This window comes from Aythya fuligula, chromosome 6 (genome assembly GCF_009819795.1).
Source record: "Aythya fuligula isolate bAytFul2 chromosome 6, bAytFul2.pri, whole genome shotgun sequence".
Classification (NCBI taxonomy): Eukaryota; Metazoa; Chordata; class Aves; order Anseriformes; family Anatidae; genus Aythya; species Aythya fuligula.
In genome coordinates, this window is record NC_045564.1 from 12,502,061 (window position 1) to 12,516,321 (window position 14,261).

General features: G+C 50.6%; 1 protein-coding gene across 2 annotated transcripts in view; it reads left to right on the plus strand.

The window, feature by feature from the left end:
• The first annotated feature begins 884 nt into the window (after positions 1–884).
• KLF7 (Kruppel like factor 7) overlaps positions 885–14,261 on the plus strand; it is a 57,049-nt gene continuing 43,672 nt past the window's right edge. For both annotated transcript variants that reach the window (XM_032190419.1, XM_032190420.1), the window contains exon 1: positions 885–1,035. In XM_032190419.1, the coding sequence (XP_032046310.1) occupies positions 934–1,035 (102 nt within the window). In that variant the 5' untranslated portion in view covers positions 885–933. The remainder of the gene's footprint in view (positions 1,036–14,261) is intronic.

Consider the following 14,261-nt stretch of genomic DNA (forward strand, 5'->3'; position numbering starts at 1 on the left):
ATGCTCACATACTCTGCGGCCCCTCCACGTGTACAAACACCAGGAGCCAGCACCACAGGAGCTCAGTGAGCACCACACACCACAGAAGCCACCAGAGCACCCCCCGGGGGCAGCGCCCCCGGCCCCCTCAGCCGGCCGGGCGCTGTGGCGGGCGCGGAGCCTCCCGTGCCATCCTCCGCCGCCCGCCCCCGCCGCGCTCTGCCACTACCGCGCGCCCCGCCGCCCCCTTATATAGCGCCCTAAAAATAGCTCGCCGCGCACCGCCCCGCCAGCAGCGGGCGGGAGGCGGGAGCCGCGCCACCGCCCAATCCGAAGCCAGGCCCCGCCCCTCTCCCCGCCATCCCGCGCCGCCATTGGGCGGCAGTGACTTCAGGCGCGCCTCGGCCCCGCCCCTCCCGCCCCGCCGTTTGCCTTACATGGTCACGCGCGGCCTGAGTGGGCCGCGCGCGGGGGCGGGGCGGGGCGGCGGGGGCGGGGCCTGCTCCGCTGAGGGAACCGGCGCGGGGGGGGGGCCGGGGGGGGCGCTGCGGGCTCCCGACAACACGGGGGGGGGGCGCGGGAGCGCGCATGGCCGCGGCGCGGGGCTGCGCGGCGGCGGGCACGAGCGCGAGCCCCGGTGCGGCGGCCGCGGGGTGCTCGGAGCTCGGTGCGCGCCCGGCCCCCGGCGCTGAGGGTCCCCCGTCCTCCCTCCCTCCCTCCCTCCTTCCCTCTCTCCCTTCCCCCCCTTTCCTTTTATTTTCCCAAACTGTGCCCGAAACACAACAAAGCCCCGGGGCCGCCGGCTCCACCGTCGGCCGCTTTTCCTCTTTTATTTTATTTTTTATTTTTATTTTTTTTAATTTTTTTTTTTTATGCTCGCGACCAGCCCCAGCAGAGCACACAAACACACGCACAGGCGGGCAGAGAGCGGGGGCCGTGCTCGGCGGCGGCAGCATGGATGTCCTGGCGAGTTACAGCATCTTCCAGGAGCTGCAGCTCGTCCACGACACCGGCTACTTCTCCGCGTTGCCGTCCCTGGAGGAGAACTGGCAGCAGGTGAATGCTTCGCTTCGCATCCTCGGTGCCTTTGCGGCCGCGGCTCCGTTCTGCTTCCTCGGTTCAGGGTTGGTCGGTCAGGATGGTTTTTTTGTCGCTGTGTTGTTGTTTTTTTGTTTTTTTGTTTTTAATTATTATTATTATTATTTTTTCCGCGTGGGCAGACCCTCAGCTGCCTGGTTTCCCCCCCCCCCCCCCCCCCCCCCCGAGGGGAACCTGGGGGCCGCTGACAGCCGCCGGGGCTTGGCTTGGTGAGCACCGCTCTCCTCACCCCGTTTTTCGGCTGGGGTTTCGTTACTGTTTTCTTCCTGCTTGGTCTTTTCAGGCTGATCACTTCCAGCCGGTGCTGACAACCGGCACGGATCGTCCGGGGTTCAGGTGTTCCTGTCACCAGAAACCAGGACGAGGTGGGCAGGTGTGTGGGGGCACCAGCGAGGGCTGTAGGCTGAATCCCCTGACTAGGGGGGCGAGTGATTTTTTAATTTTTCATGTTTTCCCTTCTTCTGGAAGGAGGGGAGCAGCGCACGCTGGCTGTGCGGCCAGACAATGCCGCCTCAGGCTGGTGCCAGCCAGCCCGCGTGCTCGGAGGCTCCGTAGGGTTAACGCGCAGAGAGAGCTGGGGCACTTCTGACAGGGGAAATCAAGCCTCACCGACGTGTGAAAATGACAATTAGTGACCGAGTAACACCCAGGAGAAGAGCAGGTGACAGAAAGGAGCTGTACAAACAAACCGTGTGCCCAGATGCCCAGCCCTGCGAACAGCTCTCTGCTGGGATGCCGAGGGAAGCGGCAGAGCTGGGTGCTGCTGTGGTGCTCTGGCAGAGGGGGTCTGTGTGTGAACTGGTGTCTTTTTAAAAGAAAAACAAGACGTGCTGGCTGGCAAGAGCAGCGGTGTGGCTGGATGACATGTGTGAGCACGCTGCCCGGCCCCACGGCACTGTCACTTTGGGGATGAGGAGCCACGGGGCTGCGTCTTGCAGGCACTCCCGTTAGGCTTGGCTAGCACAGGGGCAACGTGTGCTAGTTCTCCAGTGACAGCCTGGGACGTTCATTTCGTGCTCCTTGCCGGTGTGTGTGCAGGCAGAAACGCAGACGGGCGCTCGGCAGGGGCTGTAGCTTTGTCATCCGCTGGACTGTGGCTGGGTCTTTAAAGGTTCGCCCTGCTAAAACTGTGTGGGCTCCAGCCTTGTGTGTGCACGCACACCTGGGAGAGGCTTACTGACAGCTGCGGTGTGAACACGTTCGGGATTTCATCTGCGAAATGACCGATCCAACTTTGCTTTCTCCACCGAGGGGGTGGGGGTGCTTTTTGTTATTAATATTCAGCTCGCACATCCATGGTGGTCACATCTGCTTTCCTTTTATAATTCTAACATGCTAATTAAACTGAAGAGGTTGATATAATTTCATTAAGGAAAATAATTTCATAGCATCGCTGTTGTTGGATCAGTTGCATATTAGTAACAGCCCAGGCAGTCCAAAGCGAGATAATCTGTTGACATAGCCAGCATGCTCTAGGCAGTGCTGTGCGTGATACTCTGTCTCCTGCTGCCTTCTTTTATGTGTGGAAGAGCAGCAGCTTGGTTTATACAGTGCAATGTACTACCCAAGCCCACTTTTACTGACAGGATTTAAACTTAATACTCTCCTGGTTAAACCCCACGTATGTTGGAAAAGGAAAACTTGGAAATAATTTATTACATTTTCCCTTATTTTCCCCCAGATCTTCCAACCAGTGCCCGATGTCTCATAATGCATCCTGTATTTGCAGTTTAATTTTTTCCCCTGTTGCTGCCTGGACCGTCCTTGCAGACAACAGGGGAGCTGACCCAGTAGATGACTAGTGGGAGCTGCACAGAGCGTGCTGGCATGCAGGCTTGGCAGACCCACTGACACAGAGACCCCGATTTCAGTCTGCTGAACTGCTTGCAAATGTAGCCTGGTATTAGGGATTTGATTGCTTAAGGCAAACCATAGCAACCTGGGTACACAGGGCACACACATGTGCATGTGTGTGTACCCAAAGGTACCCCTCAGAGCTGTCAGGGTGCAGTTGAGACCCTCAGGAAGACAGCTGGCAGGGCAGTTGCCAACCCCTGTGTGAAGCACTGGGGTAGGGAAGCAGCAGCTTTAATTCGGGGTGAAGGTGCTTGAAGGGGTCTTGCCTCCACTCCCATGAAAAGACCTGAGCTCCCTGGAGGCTCCAGAGCAGTGCTCCTGACAGCATCAGAGCAGCGTCCCCCGGAGATTGCCTCAGAGTCTCTGAAATGGGGGGAAGTAGTTGTGTGGGTCAAGAGCAGGCTTCCTCATCAGGCTGTGAGCTCAAGTTTGTTGTGCTAGCCGGCTGTCCGTTCTCGATGGGGAGAGGCTGGCTCGTGCCAATTGCTGCCGCTCGGTTTGGGGGCTCTTGTGATACCATAAACAATGCAATTGCCTTGCTGAAAATTGGAGAGCGCCTTGGGGTGAGCGTGTTGCCACAGTCCTGTCTGTCTGCCTCTTTTCCTGAGTCAGGACCACGCTTTTGTAGCTGCTGGCTGAGGACTACCCAGCTGGGGCAGTTGCTCATGTTTCCGATTGGGAAACAGCCATCACTCACAGGGGGCACTGACAGCACAGGCAGGTTGCTAAATGCTTGCGTGCGGTCAGCTGATCCTCTCTCCCTTGTTCCTTCCTACTACAAGAGAAATGTGAGCAAGTTTGGCATTTACGCATTTACCAATCAGCACCGGAGTTGCATGAGAGCAGCCCCGCGCTATGTGTAACGCAAGTGGATTCGGGGGAGGAAGAGATTGTCATCTCTTCTGTAGGTTTCCTTTTCAGGAGAAAAATACAAACAAAAAACCTCTCACTCCATCCTGGACGTAGTACACGTAGTAAAAGTGGCAATACCTGGAGTGGAAGCTGGAACTGAATCCATGATGCATTTCACGTTATTTTTAAAGCACGTGTTGGTGGGCTTGGTTTTCAGGCAACAAAAGCTTAGCTTTGCTATGTCAGCTCTGAGTGTCCTCCTTCAGGTGAAGCGCTCTGAAGGTCAGGAGGGTTTCGTCTTGGAGTGGAGAGGTCAGGATCTGATGAGTAGTCCACAGCACAGCTTCATCCAGAGGGAGAGAACTTTGTTTGGTCTTTTCCAGCAGCCTCGTGCAGCCATGGCACTACAAGAGATTAAAGAAAGAGGTGGGCTGGGCATTGAAAAACCCGGCGCTTGCTGCACGCCAGCTGGCTGGTGTCTCAGTGTCTGTCTGCTTCTGCCTGGCGCTCCGTCCTCACCGTGCTGTGAACCACACGAGCTGCTCGCTGTCCCCGCTGCTCTCCATCCCTGTGAGCTTGCTCGGTGATTTATAACCTGCCCAGGGGAAATCCCAGCCCCTGCGTGGCTGCGGCTGTGCAGCGTGAGGAGCTGTAATCCCACGCACGTTGCTCAGGGGTAGGTGTCTGGCGAGGTGTCCCCAGGACTGGGAGTGGGCTGTGGAGAGAGCAGCACAAAGCTGGGGAGCGCCTCGTGGCTCTGTCGAGGGCTGGTTTTGGGGGAGGTGGTTGCAGGGTTGGGCTCGGGGCTTCAGCCTGTTCCTCGTGCTGGGCCCTCACATTGTGTGAGGGGTCATTCGAAGATCAACAGCAGAGGGCATCTTCTGTAGTCAGATTTGTCTCTTCTAGGTGCAGCACTTCAGCCCACCCCTGCTGTCCTCTGTGTGTGCTCAGAGGTGTGATCAGGAGACATCTGGGGGCTCTCCTCATTTTCTGGGGGGGGCACAGGGCAACTTCTGGCATGGCGATCCCTGTGTTGCCAGAGCACAGCGGCACCAGGAGCAGGTAGATGCACCCGGCTGCTGTGAGTGCAGCTGATTCAGCAGAAGTACAAAATCAGCAGGGTTTAAGTGTCACGCTCTGGCTTACACTAAAAGGCAGCCAGCCTTTCCCACACGTGTCACAGGCCTTACTGGTGGGAATAGCCTTGTATTGTTTGCTTGATAACCCCTGCCCAATAACATTTCCTCCTGCCTTGGCTGACTCAGTTGCTCTCAGCTGCAGCAAGCCATGATCCTTCTAAGGGAGATGTGCATTTCCTGTAAAGCACGGGATCAAGGAAACCTTTGTTTTGCCCTTGACTCTGTGGTAGAACCTTTGTGTATTTTTAATCAGGTCTTCAGGCCTCATTTTACCCTGTTCTGAAATGACTGAGAACAACACTACAGAGGCATGGTCTTTGTGGGGCCGGGAGGCTGAAATGACCCATCCTGGCAAAGGGCTCTGAGGTCCCTGTGCTGTGTGAGAGCAGAGTATCCTGGGGTGGCTGGTCTGGTAGAACCCTTACATCTCAACGCTGACTTCTATTTGGGAGACAGCGTCATTTTCAGGCCTATAGGAAAAATTTCCACTGCTACTGGAAAGGCATAAATCACACTGGAGAACATTCCTGCCTGCCCATCGCCTCCATTGTTCTAGTTTAATGGCATAGTTGGCCACTACATAAACTAAACCATCTCTTTTAATATTGCTATTTCATCTTGGTTCCAGTCACAGTGTAACACATTTCTTAAGTGCTTATAGTACATCATGCCTCTTGAGAATAACTTGCAGAAATGGTTGACTTCCAAGAACAGCCACATGTGTACTGCAGTGTATTTCAGACTCTGAGCACCAGTCCATTTATCCGTGCAGGCTCTCCACTTGCTCCATGTGCTGAAAGCAAGCTCTTTTCACACTATAGAAGGAGATGGAGAAATAGAAAGTCAAACTGGAAACTGCAGCCTGTATTGTTTTGTGATTCCTTAATTGCAGAGTCTGTTAGAAATGATTAGTTCTTGGTGTTGTGAAAGTGTGGAGCCCTGCAATCCATGTTGTAAATGTTAAACAGCTGATTTTGTGTGTGGCTTCTGTGTGTGGCAGGTGCTTTTGAAATAGGGTACATAATTTTCAGCAATGCACAATCATACTGTGGATATTAACTAGAAAATGCCTTCTTTTATTTGTTTGGGATGCTTTAACCTTCACAGCCCCCAACCCACCCATGTCTTTATGTCCTATTAAATAGGCAGTGCATAGACTTGAGTAGGTTACATAAAAATGGTGATATATAGCGAGTCTGCAATGCAATACTTCCACATGGAAATGGCAGAAGGTCTTCAGTACAATGCAGTAATTTCACACTTAAGCTTTCCAGGGTGGGGGACATTTATTTTTATTTTTATTTTTTCTGGATATTGTCATATTTTTGAGGCTTTTCCGAATGACTTTCCACTGAGAAGCATCATCTCCATTCTGCATTGGGACACATTGTAGGGAAGCAAGAAGGAAGCTGTTTGACTCTGTAGCTGCACATGCACAACCGTGATTGCAATTGTTCTTATAAAACAAAGGGGGTTTGCTCACTGGCTGAGCAACACTGGCGTACAGTGTGTTAAGTGTAATAGTATACCTCACACCAAGTTCGTCACATCCTTCAGAGGGGAAAAAACACTGGAGGATATTGATCACCACACTCAAAATGTCATAAAAATCATTTGTGGGTATTGTAATTGGTGGGAGTTTTTCTTTTTGATGGTAAAGCTGAATTCTGGAGTGTTAATAAAGTGTTTTCAAGAGTGGTGCTAAGTCACTCTTATTTTCTTCTCAGTTTCTCTAGACTCTCAGGTGCCTCCTGCCTGTTCTCATACGTATTCATCTACAACACCCCACTACTTCCAAACTCCCAGCATTGCTCACGAGCTGTGAGTGCCCATTTCTGTGGTTTCTTTCAGGCTCAAGTCATAGCAATAGGTCATCTATGAATTCCCCCTCCGCACAGGTCCTCTTTGTACTGTGCGTGACTGCTGCTGACATGGTCCAGACGAGTCTGGATTCACTTGTACTGCCGGCCTCAGCTGATTCTGCAGCAAACAAACAAAACAAACCCGCCAGGGAAAGAACCTCCCTTCCTCCTAAAAGTTGCTGGGTAGAGAACAGGTTTGGAGCATAGATCTTAAAAAGGTATATTCCCCAGATGTATTTGAGACCAGCCAAGTTTTCTTCTCTTGACATCAGTCTTGATAGGCAGTACGTGTGTTTGAGTGCCTGAGTTTGGTACTCTTTCGGCTGTGTCTCCTTCCTAGCATTGCCACTTTGAGTTCAAAAATTGTGTTTTTACTCTTAAAAACCAAAAAGACAGGCTTTCCAGCAGTTACTTGATTCCAGCAGCATTAAGAAAGTGCTGCTATTGTATCAGCTGGAGAGCTGGCTCGGGTAGGGAGATGTGTGCACGTGTCAGAAGGAGCCCGCTCGGCCCTGTGCCAGCCGGGCCGTGTTTGCACCCCTGGCCTGGCAGCATCTGGTGAGGACGGGGCTGCCTGGCGCGGCAGGGGCCACGTCTCCCTTCCCTGCTGTGACGAAATCGCCTCAGCCTTTGTGCTCCAGGGCAGTGAGACAGCTTGGATCGCATCAGGACCTTTCCAAGCCTTTCCTTCGCGGCTCTTCAGTCACGGGATCGGCGGGTAGCTCTTCCCTTTGCCTGCTGGTGCTGTGAGGATCGGTGTCGGGGGCTCGGGGCTGAGGGCAGGGGACAGGCAGTGCCCCAGGCCCGGGTCGTGGGGCAGGCCCTGAAAGTGCAGGACGGCTCCCATGCTGTGTGCCCTCCACGGATACAGGGTCGGCTGTCTGAAATAATGAAAATAAAGAGCCGAAAGGTGAGCTTGAACCCCTTCCCTGAGGTCTGCCTTGCCTTTGAGACAGCCTGTGTGGAGCACAACTTTGACCCCATCTCTAAGTTTATAGAAAATGGGTCAAACCGGGTGTAGAAAACTCGGTCAGGAAGTCCAGGATTTATTTATTTTTAATGGTTTTTACTGTGTTGGCGGAGTGCTCTGATGCTCTTAATTGTTTCCAAGCAGGTACCCTCTCTCTCTTTGTTCTCACACATGAAGGATCCTTTCCAATCCAGGGCAATTCCGCTCAGCGCAGCTGTGTATTCCTCACACGTGTTGTTGTTTAGAGAACCATTAAGATGCATGCAGTATACTTTACAATGTACACTAAAGAGTCTGAGTCACTTAAGCATAAACGGCGTATTAATGCTTGCTGAAGGTCCTGCAGACGTACGCATTTAAGTGTCATAATGGTTTTGAACACGGGGCTTATAGACCGTGTCTGACACGTCCTAATCCTGTTGGTTATTTCCCAGCGTTGTGGACCTGCGTGCAAAGCTAGGGCTTAAATCATACGGGGGGTGTCAGCAGCTCCTGCTCGGCAAGGGGTAGAGAAATAGCCGGTGACAGAGGTGAGCCTGGGAGACAATGTGATTGACGGAGGGGCACACAAAGGAGAAGGACACCGGCTTGTGAGAGGCTTTTCTGCGAGGTTCCAATTAGTGTCCTGATTTACAAATCATGCCCTTAAAGCTGCAGCCTCCCAAGGTCAGTTTTAAAGGGACGTGGCAAAGGGTTGGCGTTTGACTGTGATGAAGGTTTGTAAATCAACATGTTCTGACAGAAACTGCAATCAGTGGAATTACCTCCATCTATATAATTAAAAGAAACAAAACAAGGCATAAGCAGGGTTTGCATTTTTTGGACAGGATCATCTTGCCCACCTGCTGTCTGTGCAGCTCTTGCACTGCAGCATTCTTCCCGTGCATCTGAAATAAAGCGAAGTGGGAGCAACTGTTTGGACTGCGCGGTGAGGAAAAGGCATGCAGCATGACAAGTAAATTAGATTTGAAAAATGCTTTCACTACTAATAGGCTACTACGCTGCTAGGCATTTGGTTTTAATCCTGATTTTTCAATGGGCAAACCTCGTTTTCAAGCATAAGGAGAGCTCTTGGGTTTGCAAGCGTTTGCAATTTGTCCCCCTTGCTGACTTGTCTTAACGCCAGCCCAGGAGGGGAAGCGGCATCGCGCCGAGTCGCTTTGTGCTGCTGGGGGTGAAGTAGGGGCCTGCCTTTAATTGCCTGTCGTTATTCTCCACCAGGGCTGGGTGGAAAACAAAGGTTCCAGTGAGCAAAGGCCACAGTGAAAGTGTTCAGTAAGTGGAAGAGCGGAAGAGGAGAGAGCTGCTCCTGTCTGCCTGCTTTTTACACTCAAAATGGGCATTGGACACATCACAGCTCCTAGGTGTGCTGTGAGAGACCCAGGTTGGGATCGCTTTCCTGCTTAATTCAGGTCTGTCTTTCTAGATTACATCTTGGGTATGTGAAACTTTAGCTGATTGTGTGGTGCTTCAAAATCAATACATTCCAATAAAACACTTTAGATTAAACAAAAATTATTTTTTGTTTTGTTTTTTTTTTTTTTTTTTTTTGACTGGAGATTGTTTAGTAGAAATGTTTCAACTGGGTCTGTTTTCTAGAGGCTTCCCTCAGGGCCAGGCCTTGTTTGTGGTGTGAGAGACTTGGTTTGACTAGCACCTTTGCCTTTGTTGTCCTGCGTCCCTAAAGCTTGATTAATTTTCCCCAGCTAGTATCAGTTTGGCTAGTAAAAGGTACCTAGACTCGTTACAACCCGTGACTGTCATCTTGTGAGCACTGCGGCCACAGCACCTCGTGGTGCTGTAAGCAATGTCTGACCACTTCTGGTCTGTAACCTGGGGGCTGCTCTCCCTCCCCATGCAAGTCTGGTGAGGCGTGCAGGTGCAGGAGATGCATGAGTGGTGCATTCACGTGCCTCCATCGGCTCCTCACAGCTGCTGGTCACTTTTTGCCCTCCTTGGCTCCGCTTGTCCAGGACCGCTCACAAACACTGCTGGCGAGGTGCTGTGCATCTTGTTGGTGAGGAACCTGTGCTCGCCCTGCCTTGACACCTCTGGTCCATGTCTGGCTCTGAGGTGCCTCATGTCCCAGGGTGCAGGGTGAGGTGGGCGGCTCGGGGGCTTTCGTCTTTACCTGTGGGTGCACAGTGCTTTAAAGGGTGACAGCCACGCAGAGCTCACTGCCTGCTTTGAACTAGTGAAAATAATCCTTCATAATCCTGGTTTGGGTGTTTGTTGTTTTTTTTTTTCCTTTTCTTTTGGCTTCCCATGTCAGTCTGGAAAATTTATGCTGCTCTGAAGGAAACATTCCACTCATCTGCAAGCTACTACAGCTGCTGTGTGAGTAATAAAGTATGAAAGGGAGGAAGGGAGAAGGGAGAAGAAAGATGGGACCTGGTGTTTCATATGGAAAGCATCAGGCCAGAAGTGGCTTTGTTTCCGACACGTGGACAGTGGAGAGGCTGCATTTGCTGCTCAATGGAAAATCTGTGCCAGTGAAAAGAAACCTCCCTCATTAGTGACTAGATCAGATGGGGAGGAATTTCAGTGTCTCTAGCTTTTATTTTTAAATTTGTCTGCATTTTAAAATAATAAGGGAGAAACAAGGGCAGTGGACTGACTGACGGAGATTACAACCAGTTTGGGCAGAATAGCTCTTTTCCGTCTCCGTCAGAGATGCTCTCCTAGCCACAGACAGCCCTCCCCCAGCTGTTCATAAACTGTGCCAGCACCTCCAAATAGTTGTGAACATCTGAGAGCTGCTGTACATCAGGCAAGGTGCATGTTGTTTTTATTTGGTTTTGGTTTGTGCTATTTTGGGATAGTATAATAGCATGTTTGTAGGCTTTCCTGCACGATCAAGGAAAACAGAAGCTTGCATTTGGTGTTGAGAAAGGCACTTCTGATGTAACCAGAAGCCTCTGAGTGTTGTGGCTTTCAGAAACACATGAAAGCGGGGGGGTTGCAGTCAAATATTGGGAGGAAGGGGTTTCCATCTGGTCAGACCAGAGGAAGGAGGCACTTACAGTGCCAGAGGTCTCTGCTATTGAAAGAAGAGGTAGATTGCTGTAGATTGTGGAGTGCTGACATGACCCGGTAAAAGGGATTGTAAGGTGCTTCTGTTGCAAGTTTGAGAATTTTAGAGTAAGTGGCTGTCACCTGGTGTAGTGTAAGCACAGCCTAGGGTGGTTTCCACCTACATATCGTAGGAAAACCTAATCGTCTGGGAGTTGAGTGCCTGTTCAACAGGACACTGAGTGGTTACCCTCCGAGAGGAGGTTGAAGATTCCTCTTTACTGGGACTGCCTCACATGGATTATATCCATGTAGTGAGAGTTAGATCAGCTGCAAGGCCCTGAAATTTGGCATTTTGTTTGAGCAATCTGTGTCTCTCGTCAGATGTACTATTGTGATAAATGGGAGTTTCTTTCTCCTTTCCATTTCTTTATGTTTAAGTGGAGAAGACCAAGGAAACCTTTGACATCCATTTCTGAACTGTTTTTTCTCTCTGTAAAAGGGCAGGATAGCATCCCCATCACTCAGGGAAGTGCAGAGCAGTCAGTGAGTCAGCTCCTGGGCTGATGCAGACTGATGCAGATCAGCCAAAGTCCCAGTGGTGGTACGCAGATTTATGCTGGCCCAGTGTCTACAAAGTCACTTGACACCTTAGAGGAGAATGGTCTATACAAATCCCAAATATTGTCAGGATGTGGAACAAATACCAGGATGTGGGCAAAAACCAGCACGCCCATTTTAATGATTTGATTAAAACAATATTGCTGCTCTATGGCTCTCATAAATGTGCTTCCAGTGGTGTCAAGGGAGGAGATGGTCTAAAGTGCCGTAACGAGAGGGTGCATTTTTTAAACTGTTGCGCAATAGGACGCTAAATCGTGCTCTGACCACACCGGCTTAGTTCTGTTTTGTAGTGAGCATGGCCTGAGGCATCCTATAAATACCGTTTCTCCCCCCACCTTCAGCTAATAAATAATGGAAACTCTACCGGAAATAAATTTTCTTTCCATGAAAAGAGTGGGAGGTCTTGAGTGGCTCCCTATAAAACAAAGGATGTAGCATGGTTTGTTTGCTTTGGTTTTTCAAATGAAGAAAACGTGGGGGTGGGAAGGGAAGAGATGTTTCTAAGCTCTAAACGTACTCTGTGCAATGCTGCAAGGTAGTGTGGGCACTGCTTCCCCCGGGACAGCGGATACCCACCCGCCTGTGAAACGAAGACAGATGAGAGAGGTCTCAGTGCATGGGAAGACAGAAGGATCCTGCTCCAATTTGCCCTCAGGCTCTCATATTCAGCAGTGGAAACCAACTTGAAAGCGGGTGTAAATGAGCATCTGGAGGAGCATTTTGTGCAATTCCATGGGCAGTTTCTTCCAGGGATCAGCTAAATGAGCAGAATGGTCTTTTTGACCTTAAAATCAGCTTCTGTAAGTAAATCCACTTCGAGGCCTTTTTGTAAACGTGAGTCTGGGCTGAAGGAAGGCCCCGTGTGTGCCCATTTCCAGCACCCATCGTGCACGTGCTCTGTGCCAGGTCGGAGGAGAGGCCGGGTTTGTGGAGCTGGCGGCTTCCTCCTGGCTGGCTGGAATCTGAAGCAAAGCTGTGTCATCTTGTGTCGTGTCATGGACAGCCTCTGGGCCGGAGGCTGACTGCAGCGTGGCCTCCGAGGTTGAGAAGGGTCGCAGGAGAGCCTGTGTTCAGCAGCGGGATGTGACTGCCTCATTCCAAAGGCAAATGAGGTTTGAGAGCAGGGTGCACATGATGAAAAGGCATTTTCTGCCACTGCCTTCATCCAGCAACAATAAACTGTGCATATAAGCAGATCTGGTCCGGTGCTAATGTCTGAATTTCTGAATTGCTAATTAGCAGTTCTGCTAATTCAGAAATTGCTAATTCAGAAATTAGCACAGAAAAAAAAATGCTGTAAGATCATCAAATTCTTTTGCCCAGGTGCCATTTCTCACTGTATGCCTCAGTGGAGCCTTCTGCTCTCATTGGAAATCCACCTAGCACGAGGCCCTGGAAGCCTTGAAAGCATGTGCTAAATCCTCATTGAGGGGAAGAATATCTAAAAGCTTGTTTGGTTTTTTCTTACCTGAGTCTAATTCCTCACACTCCTGTATTGTCTCTTGTTTTTTATGAGGACCTCCATGGCTTTGAGTTTATCCAATTCATAGCTGTGTAATGTGATGCTTTTTCCCATCTTTATTAACTCTTTCAAGGATTTGTATCTAACTGTGAAACGAGACCCCTGCTCATTGACTGGAGATTATAATACTGACTGTGGAGCTGACGTGATAAATAGGAACAAATGTGCATGTCCCTTTCAATTTTGTCATACTTTCCATCTTCGTGTTTCCTCCAATTTTCCTATATATCAGATGCTAAGAATGTATCCCCAAAACCACAGTGGTCTTCTCTCTGTTTTATCTGCACAAGGTCTCTTTTCAGCCTGACTGGATCTCTGCTTTGTATTTAGTGTGCATGCTGTGTTGCTATTTTTCCATAAATGCATTAATTTGTCTTTCTTCGAATTCAGTCTCAAGGATTTATTTCCTGCCCCTGTGTGGGTTCCTTTATATACTGCCTCTCTCTGCTGGCATGACAAGAAAACTTTAGCATTTACTCCTTAAGCCCTTTTCCCTGCTTTTCTTCACAATGAAAGCTTTTTATCAGTTTCCTTAGTTTTCTGATTTGTTTTTATTAAGCATGTTTTTATACTGGGGACTGTGATCCATCAAAGTAAACGGAAACAAAAAAACGAGGCCAAGTTTTTGTTTGTTTGCTTAAGGAAACAGATCAGAATTTAAGTGGGATGAAGTCAGAACGGCGCTGATGATTTGATGTGATGGTAGCTGATTCAGAATCAGCTGGCTGCTGACAGCAGGTAGTGGAAACCCTCAGCATTTGAGGAGTCTAAAAACAAATACAGCCACGGGGCTGAAAATTGCATAGTGATAGTAGTGATGGGAAGAGTAGGGTTGCTGTGAGTTGCTGTCCTTTGTTCAGAAAACAGCATCCATGTGCTGCTGGCTGTCGAACACCAAAGTTTTTCTTCATCACAGCTCATCTGAAACAGCACCTTGAATTTCCATGCCCACCCAGCACACCTCTGCCCTTCCCTTCAGCACCCTCATGCAGATCCCGCAGCAGAGGAATGATGCTGGGGTCAGCGCCCAGGGGGCTTGGAAGGTGCCATCGGGAGCATAAATCCTGCTGGCCGTTGATGTGGGCTAGCCCTGCAAAGCCATGGATATGTTTCTGGGCTCTGTTTTCCACTAAGAACCATTCCAGCATTTCCCCGGGCTCACTGCACCGCCCCAAAGCCTGCAACACGGGAGCCTGGAGCAGCCCCGGCACCGTTTTCACCTCTCCCTGCGGCCGCGTTGCTGAGTCAGTGCTGGGCAGGCAGCTCGGCGGCGTCCCAAGGCTGCTGGAAGCGATGGAAATAATTCCCCGGGATCCAAGCGGGTTCTGGACCAGGCCCAAGAGGGG